The sequence below is a fragment of the Patiria miniata genome, unplaced genomic scaffold (assembly GCF_015706575.1).
Source record: "Patiria miniata isolate m_02_andy unplaced genomic scaffold, ASM1570657v1 HiC_scaffold_7, whole genome shotgun sequence".
Classification (NCBI taxonomy): domain Eukaryota; kingdom Metazoa; phylum Echinodermata; class Asteroidea; order Valvatida; family Asterinidae; genus Patiria; species Patiria miniata.
Genome location: NW_024037074.1, coordinates 43,157,349 through 43,171,853, shown reverse-complemented (window position 1 = coordinate 43,171,853; position 14,505 = coordinate 43,157,349). Strand labels below are relative to the sequence as shown.

Genomic DNA, 14,505 nt, shown 5'->3' with positions numbered 1-14,505 from the left:
AAAACCTGCGAGAATTTACAAGAATGCAGCACATCCGGGCACCACTTATATTATGACCTACAACGTGTATATAACATCCTATTTTTGCATTTATTTTGTGTCCTGACCGGACCAATCCAATCGAGGGCAATAAATGGGTATTTCGAACGAAAAGAAAGTTCAAATTAGGTTTTGCCCTTCACCGACGTTTGAACACTGTATACTCAGTGTGTTACCTCCTGAGTAAAAGTTGGAAAAAATCACTCGGGTGGGACTCGAACCCACGACCTCCTGCTTTCTAGTGCGGATCTATGTCTTACCACTCGACCACCGAGCTAACGGGATCGACTGGCTGGTTCGAATCTGATGTACATAGTAGCGGGTACCGCATAAACTATTATAACATAATTATTTATAATAGTTTATGCGGTACCCGCTGCTATGTACATCAGATTCGAACCAGCCAGTCGATCCCGTTAGCTTGGTGGTCGAGTGGTAAGACATCTGCACTAGAAAGCAGGAGGTCGTGGGTTCGAGTCCCACCCGAGTGATTTTTTCCAACTTTCACTCGGGAGGTAACACACTGAGTATACAGTGTTCAAACGTCGGTGAAGGGCAAAACCTAATTTGATTTATATCACCCCGACGCAAAATTCCATCTTAAATTAGAAAAGAAAGTTACTGTATTACAATTTACGACATAATTGAAGACGTTGCGAATTGATGACTTGTATTACAAAATTAAAGTTGTTGACCTCAACTTCTCAATCAATCATGCGGACAACAAGTGGGTGAATTCAAACACAGGAAACTGTGCCTAGACTATAGTCAGTGTTTGGTACCAAGACGTTAACATACCAAGTGAACGTGGACTGGCGAGACTTGCACAGTCTATTGTTTTGCTATACATATTGTGCCGTATGTGGAGCGCCAATACTGGGTATAGTCAAGGGCGGATCCAGCACACAATTTTTTTATTTTTTTGGTCACCGAAAAAGTGGGTCCCAAAATTACGATGTGTGGTTCGGGGCTCGCTTAAGGGCCCCCAATCATTTTGGATACTAGATGCTCTGTGGTGCGATCTGAGGCTATTTCTGACCACTTTAACCAAATCTTTTGGAGGAAAAAGATGGTGGTGTACACAGTGCCAGCCTTTATTGCGACGCCACTTTAAAAAAAAATTATGGGTTTCGTTTTTGAGGGAAGGGGTCCATGGCCCCCGTTCCCCCCTCTCTCGATCTGCCGTTTGGTATAGTCTGACACTAGGAGGCACTATTCAAAAAAGCATATTTTCCAGAAAATTACACCAGAATTTTTTGAATGACAGGAGAATCCTAATTTTAAGGTTCGTTTGCCGACTGAGACTTTAAATGCCTAGTAACCCCCCCTTCGCTACCCTGACGAGGGAACTTATGAAAATTCCAAACAAGAACCTAAATGCATCTTGATGATATCCTGTTCGTACAGATTGACCAAGGTCTGGAACTCCGTGTCAAAATCGTGTATTGTTTTCTTTCCGATGGCGGCATTGTGGTAGTGGTAGGGAACTTCGCTTCCGTTGATTGCTGTCTCGTACGGCCAGAAACCGAAGACATTGATTTGATCACAGACATCGAAGAGGGATAAGATGAAGTACATACCTGTTGGGCAGAATTGTAACAGAATACTATGAAGCCCGGGAAGGGACAGGGTAGAATTTTTGGGGGGGGGGGATTTGCTAATTCGTTCGCACGAATTACTAATTCGTTCGCACGAATTACCAACTCGTTCCCACGAATTACTAACGCGTTCCCGGATGCACGAGTTAGCAATTCGTTCCCACGAATTAGGAAATCGTGCGAATGAAATAGCAATTCGTGCAAACGAAATAGCAATTCGTGCGAATTTCTCATTCGTTCGCACGAATTGCTCATTCGTTCGCACGAATTGCTAGTTCGTTCGCACGAATTGCTAATTCGTTCGCACGAATTTCTAATTCGTTCCCACGAATTACCAACTCGTTCCCACGAATTACTAACGCGTTCCCGGATGCACGAGTTAGCAATTCGTTCCCACGAATTAGGAAATCGTGCGAATGAAATAGCAATTCGTGCAAACGAAATAGCAATTCGTGCGAACGAGGTAGCAATTCGGGCGAACGAAATAGCAATTCGTGCGAACGAGTTAGCAATTCGTGCGAACGAATTAGCAAATTTCCCCCCCCCAAAAAAAAAATCCACCCTGTCCCTTCCCGGGCCTGAGGTCCATTTCTCAAAAATATCAATAATTGATATTTGACAAATTGAAAGCACGGGAATTCCCCACCCCACAGGGGCGGCCGAACGCTTTTCAAACTGGGAGACAACACCAAAAAACGGCACTTATCAAGAAAAAGGGGGCACCTTCCGTCGGTGTGAAAGTGAGAGCCCTTCGGCCTCCGCAATGGCGGATCAAGAACACAACTTTTTATTGGGGGGGGGGGGCGCAGTGGGTTCACAAATTCACGGCGCGGGGTTCGGGGCCAGCGGCCTGCTGAAGGCCCCCCCCCCCCGGGTGGATTTTAGATGCTCTGTGGAGCGATCTGAGGCAATTTCTGTCCACTTTAACCAATTTTGGTGAAAAGATAATGGGGTACGTAGTGGCTGCCTTTTGTGACGTCACAAAAAACAATTTGGGTTCATATTTTTTTTTGGGGGGGGGAGGAGCGAGAGGCATGGCAATGTTGCATCCACCCTTAGACCTTCAGAACACCGCACACCCTCCGCCCCGGCCCTGTCAGTAAGCCCTCTGGGTCCGCCAGAAAATGTTGAGAGACAATTTTTTTTATCGCGAGAGGGGCACTGTTGCTTTTGGTGGCCAGCTCAGTGACCATCGTTTTCGCGTGAGGAGGAACACTATCATTTTTAAAGGGCAGTTTTCCATGAGAGGGGCACAGTTTTAATGTTGTGAGCAGGGCACTAATAAAATTGTGCTTTCGATGGGGCAGTTTTCCATCTCCAGAAGCTATCGGAGATGCACTATTTTTGATGGCCAATGTTCCATTTCAAGAGGGGCACAATTATAATTGCGAGAGGGTTCTTGTGCTTTTAAGGGGTAGTTTTCCATCTCGAGAAGGTGCACAACTTATCAATGCGAGAGGGGCACTTTTGTTTTTGTGAGGCAGTTTTCCATTACAAAAGAGAAGATTTTATTTTAATTTCATTTGCAGCTTGATCATATGCTTTCATACGTGTGCGTTTGAGGGGTAGCTTTGTTTTCATCTCGAGAGGGTACATTTATAACCGCAACAGGGGCACTTTTGTTGGCCTGGGAAAATCGGGGGTGGGGGTGCAAGAGCCCCCCCCCCCCCGGTTCCGCCGCCCCCGCCACCACATTAACTCAATGTCTCCCCGATTCTTTTCAACACGAGCAACTTTGAAATATCTTGCCAAAAACAAATCTGCTGAATATTTTGTCCCTTCTGTGCCACCATACTTACCCGTTGATGGCAACGCACGTTTCCTCATTGCCATCTTTCGCCAAAGATTGGTGACGGAGTGGTGGTGTTCGGGATGCCCAATTAGCGGCTGGACCATCTTGGAATCGAAGGCAGCAGCAGCGGTTAACTGCATGACACGAAAGTATCCCGAGACACCAAACGCTGGTAGCCACAGTTTGCTGCCGATGAACTGTTTGAGAATGGCGCCGAATTGCGAACGGTCGGCTTGTGTCTTTAACCCATTCAACCTGAAATAAAAGGGAGATTATTGTATGAAAGTGTTATATATATATATAGGAGGCCTTTGCAGGAATAGAAGAAAGGGGTGTGATGTTACTCTTGTGTCCCCAGCCATAATTTTTTGAAATTTATGGCAAATTTTACAATAATATTATTATGAATAGAGAGATATGTTTATTTAATTTTTGGAGATGATTTTGCTATTCCGGAGAACTTAAATACTTTAGGTTGCAAAGGAAACTTACCTGTATTTTACATAGCTAGGATTCAAGGTGGTAAAATTTGTCTTGCTTCCAACGTCTGCCTCAAATCCCTCCACCGGGGCGACGTTGAACCTGCAGAAGATTCCATTTTTTTATCTTCAAAATCACATAAGTTTACGCAATTTGTATGGCATCTTTACAAGTAAGGCGTCAGCTCCAACCAGCAGACGGTTGTTGGTTCGGGTCTTATCGTACTAATCTTCTGATTACAGTTTTTCGCACGCCTGGGGGAGGGCACAAAAACATCTCTCAAACTCAAATCTTAATCTTCCAAGATTTCAATTGAGGTCAAGATGCGAACCGGCAAACCAACAATGGCGAGCTCAGTATTCGAGTGGTGATGACTTCTGTAATAGAACAAAGGAGGTCGTAGGTTCAAAGTCCCATCATATCCGAGCAAGCTTGTGAATTTTCTCCCATGCGCACCCCCTGAGAGCCCCGAAATAAAACGTTGGCAATTCAGCTAAAATCTAATAGGCGGGTGCTAAAGTCAAGTTAATTAATGATTGTATTAAAGAAATTGCTTAATTTTCTTTCTCGATAAATACCGCAAGAAGTACCAGATAAATTCATTGAAATTTAGGAATGCCAAACAGGTCCACAGCACAGAATAGGCCCCCTATGCACGAGGACCAACGTCCAATTTTAGCAAAGCAAGCCAAGTATTGATTCCTACAACAACCTATAACAAAGGCGTGAACACAATATGTTTCTTGTCCTTTGACTTTTCGGGTTATAAAACTGTTCTTATTTAGACGAGAGAGAATTTGCAGGTGCACGCCATCTGAATTATGAAGTGAGTAACTCTAGAAGAGAAGTGTAGTTTTTAGAAGAAACATTAACTTCGTTGTTTCAGTCATTATGCTCTAACCGTGAACGGGGAAAAGTGCAAAACCACTCGATACAGAGGGGAGAGTTCTTAAAGAGAAGAGGAGGATCTAAGGTGCATCGGTGGAAGAAGGAATCAAGCTCACCTCACAACATACTGCGATCGGTCGATCTCCTTCCCACACCCGGATCCTCTCAGGATGCCGCTTGATCCTACCACGCTGCAGCTCTGAAACTGGCCTGATTTAAAGTTCGCATCCTTAGGAAAACATACACAATCGTTCCAATGATGTATCACATTACAGACAAAAACACAATTAAAACAAAAATCCACAAAAAACATACTGAATGTTCAATTCAGGATTATAATGCATGTCCTTCTACTCACCTCTGGCAAGTAATTCCAGAGGGTTTGAGAAATGTTACGATTAGCTCCAACAATGGAAAAGCGCATCGTTGTTCCCACCTGGGCGTTATTCTTAGTCAGCGAGAAAACACCAATGTTACCTGCATCTCCCAACTCCCGCCGAAGTTCGACACTGGGAATAAAAACAAAACACATACTGTAGGGGTATTTATATATTAAGAATAGTTCCTGGATAGGGAGTGATCATGGTCTCCGTGCATAACTAAAGATGGCGCTGTTTGAAAAAGCTTAGCTAGCTTAGCTTATTCACTTAGTAAATAATCGATATCACAAATTGCCCAACCCTGAGAAGATGTCATCATGAAAATTCTTCACTTCTCTGGCTGCCGGACTAAAAGATTATGGTGGTACATTTATACTTTATGTCTTTTGGCTATTTTACAGGTTGTCCCATAGTCGAATCGGGCATGTTTTCAGAAAAAAAATGGGGGTAGTATTCAAAATTGTGTCAAATGTATTTGATAAGAAAAATTGGTCTTCCAAATGTTTTGACTTGGTTTCATTAGGATGTCTACGGGACTTGAAAAACCACTTGGGACAAAAGTTTATAGACCAAAGCCGGTAGAATAAGTCACACGTTACTCTTGAACAAAGGAAATAAATCCTTCGTGTGTTTCTCTAACTGCACTTTCTCACTTTCAAGGAAAGTAGCCCAAGGCGATTTTCAACCCTTGAGTTCGATAAACCATAGCGCTTGTTGCAATACATCGATTTGAATGAAATGAAGTTTGTATGGTATATTGGTTATCTGACTTGAAGAAGTGATTTGAAAATATTCCCAAAATCACATGCAATATACATGTACCTTTATTAATGGTTTTCGACTTTTTGTGTGTGTGGGACAACCTGTATAAGATTACCTGAATTCACGTTTTTTCTTCGCACTTGGTTTCCAGGCCCGGCCTTGTTCTATTATTCCTTTGAGGCGACGGAAAAACTCTGTAGCGTTGTTGCTGTAATTAAGGCGGTATTTCTCAACAAAAGGTCTGAAACAAGAAGAAAACCAAATAATCCATACGATTGTATATGAACTTACGTGATTTCCCCTTTTTTTTGCTAGTACAAAAACCAGGATGCCATCCAACATATTGTGCACTAAAAATCTTCGAATGTCTTCCTTAAATAAGGTTGATATATCACACTCACGCCCCCAACGGTGCTGAAAGGGAATTGCCTGAGACGACGCAACGGATACAAAACGGACAAAAACCGCATTTTTGGAAGGCAAACGCCTGACGTCATTTTGCCGGCGTACTTGCGCTTAATAGCCATGCGAAGAGGACTATAATCACCAGTCTGTTTACCCATCATTCCCATCCGCAGATTACTTATAGGAAACGCCAAGAGTGCAGTCATTATAGATTTGGGGCATGTGCGTTCACGGAAACATAATTAGAAATGCGTCCAATTATCCTGAAATCAAGCCTGGCCTCCATAATCTTTCTGTATCCGGGCCATGTGTCTGATCTATATAGTGAGAGGACCACATTGAGTCTTATTTCTTTTGTGTGGCAATTGTCTTAGATTTCAGGAGATGCTTAAAAATTATTAGCGAAGGAAGATTTAACTTTTAGCTATATCCTTCGTTTCATACCTATTTTTTATCAATTCGATGAATTGCCCAAGATATACGCGCATGGTTCATGAATATTTTTGTATAGCCTAAAATATTCGTGTCCTACTCTTGATTCTAACTTACTCTGTTATTTACCAATAGAAATAACCAAAATTTCAGATCTTGTCAATAGAGCATAACAAAATGGTATGGAGCGAGTTTCATCAGCTTTGTGCAAGAGGGGGAGGTAAAAAGGTCATACGAAAAAAATAGTCACTTTCAGAATCTGCCACTTTCGACTTGGCGTCCCCTAAATGTCGATATAGCGCTGGAGCCGGTGGCGGAAGGCAGCCTCGCTCTGCGGCCGTAAGCTTCTGAAGGAATGCACGCGAGGAGGAGTGCAATGACATCAGGGGTGATCCTGCATTCTTTAAGAATCTTTTTGCCGCAGCACGCGCCTTCCGCCATCGTCTCCAGCACTGTATCGACATTCTGGAAGTAAGTAATTTTTTTCGTATGGCGTTTAAATCTCACCATCTTGCACAAAGCTGATGAAACTCGCTCCATAAGATGTGTCATGCCTTCTTTTGATCTGAAACTCTGGTTTATTGCATTCGGGTAAACAACTGAGTTATTTAGGATCAGAAAAAGGACCGTGTTTTTATTGGCACGTAGTAGTTATATAATCGCTAACCCGGGTCCTGGCTGTTGCCATGTTTGCTGGTTTCCTCGTCCACTCCACATGCCTGCCAACATTCTCCTCCTTGCTTTCATGAAGCATGGAAATAATGTGAAGTTGAATAGAATTGAATTGAATTGAATTGAAGTGCCTCGTGTGTTAGTCGAGCCAACTACACCGATAAATCAATACAACTCTCAAGTAATCAAGGGGTTCAACCATTTCTGGATTTACTCGAACAATTGGAGAATGAAATAAGATATTTGTGTGTGGATCAGACACATGTCACTGGTTATCCTTATTCACCAGCTCTAACATTCAATTGCGTCCAAATTCAAATTCACACGCTTTTCTTTTCTAAACCAATTAGTCCCATTCACCATGCAATTTGCTTTAGTTGTTAGGTTCCTTTTTCACCAGCTCTAACGTTCAATTGCGTCCAAATTCAAATTCACACGCTTTTCTTTTCTAAACCAATTAGTCCCATTCACCATGCAATTTGCTTTAGTCGTTTATAGGTTCCTTACTCACCAGCTCTAACATTCAATTGCGTCCAAATTCAAATTCACACGCTTTTACCACAACCAATTAGTCATTCACCATGCAATTTCCTTTAGTCGTTAGGTTCCTTATTCACCAGCTCTAACATTCAATTGCGTCCAAATTCAAATTCACACGCTTTTACCACAACCAATTAGTCATTCACCATGCAATTTTCTTTAGTCGTTAGGTTCCTTATTCGCCAGCTCTAACATTCAATTGCGTCCAAATTCAAATTCACACGCTTTTACCAAAGCCAATTAGTCATTCACCATGCAATTTCCAAGTTTTGTTAACCTCTTTAGTCGTTAGGTGTCAAGAATATTTGTCATTACATATTAAATTCGTCAAGGCTGTTGCGGAATGGCAGAATTCAGATATCACATTTGTCCTCTATCAATCAATTTAAAATTTTATAAAAGTGAACTAGTTTGGTGTGTTCTAAAGCATTTTCCTTGTGTCCCCAAGCACAATTTAGCACATTCATTGCCATGATTATTCGGACCAAAGCAGAGTTCTAAACTCAAGAAGAGTTACCGAACAAAAATGAAGTTTACAAAGATCAATAATACGTTCTTTAAATAAACAAAAGAAAAGAAAACACGTTTTTAAAAAGGTGCACACAACAAATTGGTTCTATTGTACGCTGTTTCGTGAAATCGGCTCAGTCGTCTCTTGTTGATATTAGCATACCTAGTTTTTTTTACCACATCTTCTCCTTGATAACTGTTATAATTGTTGGTTTAATGAGAAAATAATAAATTCAATGCTATTTCAATTTCCTTGTGCAATTCAAAGCGGGAATCCATCGTGAATAATACATGCATGAAGTTAAGTTTTGGCAGTTCTCTGCTGGAGCGAAGGGTCACTCAGTGCTGCCTGACTATGGACCACGTGTTTTGTGACGTCATACCAATGGGCAACCGACGGCCAACCCAAACATTAAGCATCTTATGTTGGCCATATACAACATTTTATGCTCCGTTGCGCTGAGGTTGCGCCAACCTTTAACCCTCACCCATCGGCGGTAAGCTCCACGAATCCAGGACAGAGCTGCAGATGTTTTTTTGCACAAAGTGCATGTGGAGTTATTTTGGGCTAGAACAGCACATTTTCAGGTTTGGCATTTATTTTAATCAGTAACTATAAATATACAACCTCCCAATTAGTTTTTTTGATTTAGTGAAAAACAAATATATATAGGCATGTATACGAAAAACATTCCGATCGGATGTATTTCGGGATATTTTGTGATCTAGTGGACAAAACCTTGGGCAACATTCTGATTTTCAAACATAAGTCACGTGACCTTCACTTTCTGGGTTCCTGGAGTAATAAATGCAGTAATAAATGAAAGGAACCAAAAAAGGAGCATTATTTTGTGTACAACCAACTAAATTACTAAAATGTCAGGAGTGGTACGCCAAACATTAAACAAATGATGATAACGTCATCTTTTAAATAGGGGTCCCTCTAGAGACACATGAAGGAAGATTTATTGTTTTAAGCTATGACCATACATTTACGAGTGTTGGCCACAAACATTTCTTGTACAATTTAACTTATTTTTTCAGTTCCAAAACGGTGACGTCATCAAGGCGAAGTTATTGTGGGAAGAATTTGGACATTTTCCACTTGAATAAACTACTTCATTTAAATACACAACAGAGATGAAACTGTGCCGCATTAACGACGGCAGCAGCCAGATTTTCCCTTGACAACATAAATATGTTGACGATACATCTTTTATCATTATTTATCAGATCCTCTCAATGCCTAAGACGCCCCGTTTAAACTGCGCTGTAAAGGTATGGCCCCAAAATGGCGTCCACGTTGTGCAGAAATTAAATTCGAAAAAAAACCCACATATAATTTCTGCATTTCGCAGGGACTCAAAGGCCATTCGGCATATGTTCTAAATATGCCGATAAGTATGACCAACCTAGCACAACACATTGCGTGCGAAGGCCATCAGTGAGATTTGCCCATGTTTTATGTCAGTAAAGCGAGGCGGCTTTGAGTCAGTTACAGGTACTTCAATGTCAGTGTACTTTGCCACAAAAAGCTGCTAGATTCCAAGAATTCAGAGTTACTGAGCACTTTAATAATAATAGAGACAACAGGTGTTATTTTATAAATCTCTTAGACGTCATCAAATTGACGTTACGCAACACACAATACTCCGCACACAGACCCTTTACACCCCGTGGTCAGCATTATGCCCGTGTGAAGCAATGATTAAGATGTTAACCCAAACCCCCAAAAAATATATTTCATATTAAACAAAAAAATATGTAGCACCAAAAAAAGATTTTATAATTCGTATTGTTTGCCTAACCAGGGTTGTAAATAAAGACATTGTATACTACAGTTGTTGGCAGTTGTTGAAACAAGTATTCTGAGTCAATTTCTTTGTTGTTCATAACAGTCACACACAATAATTGTTTAGGTGTGTGTGTGACGAAACAGGTTGTGGGGTCATTGCGTCAAAATGTTGATATTCTCTGAACGGATTGAGCAATTTCAGTATTTTTTCATCTAACAATAGTTTTTTTTTACTCACCCAATAATAGCATTCGGTTGGCCAGTTAAAGTGTTCAGACAAGCACGCGAAAAATATTCCCAAAGTTCATATAATTACACGTCAAAGTCGTCTCGATCTTGATAATATTTTCCTAACCAATGCTAACCATGATCGCTATTCTTGCTCCAAGCATCCAAGAATGCTCCAAGTAAAACTGCTCCTTGCTCTATGCTTCAGCGACCTGAATCACACAGCTGTATTGTACATACACAATGTACATGTACATGCTATCCTACTTTTAGTGCAGAAGTGATTACAAGTCATAACGCCTATACTGACCACGCCTATACAACGCCTATACTGACCACGCCTTGCAAGTCACTGCTCTTAGCTAGTGATCAGTTACAACTGACCACAAGTAGGCTCTTATCAGTCTAAACATGCTAAAACATCAGGTAATCCGCTGCAGGCACTGCAAGCTTCATTAGGCTTGAACCTCAGAAACCGATGAGGTTTGAGAAAATGCATTAGATTGGGCTCAGTTCTGTAATGACTGATTGGGGACTCTCTGTTTCATTTGTAATTTGCAGTTCTAGATAATTTGTTTTTCTTGTTAAATCTTGATTAATCTGTATCATTATTATGTGGAAATTGCAGATAAGTCAAATCAAATTAAACCAAATCAAATCAAATCAAATCAAATCAAATCAAATCAAATCAAATTAAATCAAATCAAATCAAATCAAATCCTTCCCATTTGAGTTTTAGTCTGTCACACTGGTTTTGCAATTTTGCAGTGCGTAAGTTTCCGTGATCATTGATGTTTGTAACTATCCCCGATTGTGGATTCGATTTCCATTAGATTGCCATTTTCATTTCTGCTTCATCTTTTGCAATGGAACACGGACCATCTTACCTCGAAGTCCTCGATGTGTTACGATGAGAAGAGGCAGTATTCACCCTGGGTTGAGTAGGTCTACCGGTAGCTAGTCTCAACTCCTGACTGTAGACATGTTCCTGCCTGGTCTCAGTTGCGTGAAAACCGCCCAGAAAAAACAAAATGGTAGCACCGAACGCAACCACAGATATAAGAAAAGCAAGTCTGCAGATACGACTCCGCGATATCCGACTACATGCACGGAAAATCCACAATGAGAAGCCGCAATATCTACCCGTGCTGCCGGCGCGTTCCACCCATCTCGCCATCGCTACTGTATGGAATCGGTGACTTTCAACCGTCCTACCAGTATAACTTGGTGCACGATTTGTTGTATCCTATTGTACAGGGACTGGTTCAGGTAACACACGTCTGTCAATACTGAAACTGAACGTTAATCGTGAGTTTCCTGTTAATGTTGGGAATATCTGTTCTAGAATAACTTCATATGGAGCTGATTGTCTCACTTAGGGCGCCGCCAACGATGGAACAGAGATAGGCGTGTAGAATTCGATGCCGAGAATGCTTTGTCATTTTTAAATCACTGTAAAATGCTCATTTGAAGTACTCCGCACAATTTGTTCACTCGGTATCTGAAACTACAGTTATTCAAGATCATTTTGTGAGAAAATTGTAACAAACTGTGAATCTTTTGTGTTAGTAATATCCTTGAAGTTCGACTTGCATGTTTTAACCAAAACACGCGCAATGTTTATGGGTCTTTGTTCAAGCAAATCACAACACTATCTTCCGCGCCGTGTCGTGACCCATTGAACCTCATTATACAATTTGTTCACACGGCATATGCAAGAATGGCTCATGAATATCCGATTAATATTTGAATAAAAGGTCAATATGCAAATTTTGTGTAAGTACATGGTCCTCTCAAAAGAAGTTCACCGTACGGTGTTGTTGGTCGCGTTTCGGGGACATCCAATTACCATATTTGGTCATATGGACTGTTTCATTTCTTTGAAGGTTTTATTTTAAGAAATTCAACGGCCAACCCATTTTCACATGAGGTTTCATTGCAATTATCTTGCATACCCAACAATGTAAAAGCTTTGACAAGTTTTTCATAGTCATAGGGCCTGTTTTGTTAGGCTTAGGCTAGGCCTAAGCAAGGGCGGATCCAGAACACAATTTTGGAGGGGGGCCAAAAATTGTTTTGGGGTTCGGGGCCCGCTTAAGGGCCCCGAATTTTTTTTTGGATTCTAGATGCTCTGTGGTGCGATCTCTGAGGCAATTTCTGACCACTTCAATGTTTTTTTGAGGAAAAGATGGTGGTGTACTCATTGCCTGCCTAATATTGAGATGTCACATAAAAAAAAAAAAAAATTGGTTTCGTTTGGGGGGGGGGCATGGCCCCCTTTGGCGCCCCCCCCCCCCCGGATCCGCCTTTGGGCCTAAAGTATGCGTGCTGGAGCAGAGCTAATGCTATTCACCCGAGAGTAAAATGGAAGTGACCATCTGACGACACACGCACGTACACAGCGGATGTGCGGAGTAACGGCGCTGAAACTAATAAAAGGTCGGGAAACACTCACATTTATCAGAAATTGATGCACTTTCCTCGATGTCAATTAGCTCGCCGGCTTTCCAAGAAGGCTGTGTGGGTCTTATTTTACAAGAACATTGTCTTGGAATGTATGGATTACATGCCAAATCCATCGACACGTTCTTACGTTGCCATGAACGCGCGCGTGATGCGCGTACTGAATGTCACTCCTGATTGGCTAAAAGTGCGTATCCAGGTTGAGCGCTGTACAAATAAATAGCCCCCTCTATCGGCTATCCCAAAGAATGAATGAGACAAACAGTTCCATAATTATGATTGCGAGTTTGGGTCCCTTTTTATGTGCCGTCCTAGTCTTTAGTCAAGTCCCACGCGCTTACCCGGACACGTGACGCACCCCCGGATGCTGACACGAAAAAAAGACTAGCCTTTACCTTCTCGTTCAAGCAGTGTGCTGCTAACAGTGAATAAAAAAAATGGAGGCTACACCAACAGAGCGCCAATTAAGCCAACTCGCTAGAAATCTTGTAAAAAAAAGAGTTTTTCTCTGGGGGAATTGGAGAGTGTGAACGACTTTGGGAGAAGTTAATGATGAATCTCGGTCTATCAAGAGCCGCTATGTGTAGACATTTAGAGCAGAACAAATTTTGTGAATCCCCCGCAATGTTTTAACGCACTGAGTGGAAAGGACGCGAATATAAAAATGCCACGATTGAACGATTATTGAACGCCTGTCGAGTTTGCGGTCTTGATCATAACCTTCGATTTTTTGCTGCAGTGAACCATACCCCCCCCCCTCAAAAAAAAAGAAAAAAGAAAGAAAACACAGGTTAATCAGACGCAGATTTGGCTTTTTTTGAAAATGTGTGGCCCTGAAAAAGGGCCGGTTGGTTTTTTTATTCAGTAAAACTGAATGGACTCCTCTACTGTTTGTGGTAGCGGCTCCAGGGCTGCCTATGCAGGGTTTCCTATGTCGGACCTCCTCTATCCAACACCATGAACGCTATGTTTAGTTGGCACCTCTGGATCCACTGCACTCTATAACTCCCTACAAATACCTATTTATTCACTGTTTGCACACTGCTTGAATGAATACAAATGATACTCTTGGTCTTTTCAAACGACGTTTGAGTGTTAAACGTCGTTTAACACTCGTTTTTGTCCCATATTCCATCTAGCGTCTCCGATATTCCACTTCAAGTCTCCCCTTTGTCCGATATTCCATCTAGGGGGTGGGTCCCCCCTTTGTCCGATATTCCATTTCAAGTTTTCCTTTGTCCGATATTCCATTTCAAGTCTCCCCTTTGTCCGATATTCCATCTAGGGGGTGGGTCCCCCCTTTGTCCAGCAATAAAATTTTCAGACCCATCCTTTGTCCGATAAAATTTACACACGCCGATGCGCTCTTTTATTATGCTATAACATATCCATTGATATGCTAATTAGTTTCCTTGATATGCAAATGAGTCTATTGTTTTGTGCATTATGCATACAATTCTTTTGTCTTGTCTTTCCCTACACACTACTAGTATTTAAACTTAAAACAAAATGGGGTCACAT

The 14,505-nt window shown here is 41.6% G+C and overlaps 1 protein-coding gene across 3 annotated transcripts; it reads right to left on the bottom strand.

Annotated features, from left to right (window-relative positions):
• Positions 1-616: 616 nt before the first annotated feature.
• On the bottom strand, positions 617-13,186 carry LOC119745946 (CMP-N-acetylneuraminate-poly-alpha-2,8-sialyltransferase-like). Of its 3 annotated transcripts, XM_038222657.1 has the most exons (8): positions 12,977-13,186; positions 11,409-11,513; positions 6,055-6,180; positions 5,156-5,306; positions 4,914-5,026; positions 3,922-4,011; positions 3,437-3,684; positions 617-1,619 (listed from the first exon to the last, which is right to left on the bottom strand). In XM_038222657.1, coding segments are annotated over exons 1-8 (1,065 nt in total). In that variant the 5' UTR covers positions 12,979-13,186; the 3' UTR covers positions 617-1,389. The 3 variants fall into 3 exon arrangements, with proteins under 3 accessions (XP_038078585.1, XP_038078583.1, XP_038078584.1); XM_038222655.1 differs by lacking the exon at positions 12,977-13,186 and having other exon boundaries at positions 11,409-12,544; XM_038222656.1 differs by lacking the exons at positions 6,055-6,180; positions 12,977-13,186 and having other exon boundaries at positions 11,409-12,544.
• Positions 13,187-14,505: the final 1,319 nt, after the last annotated feature.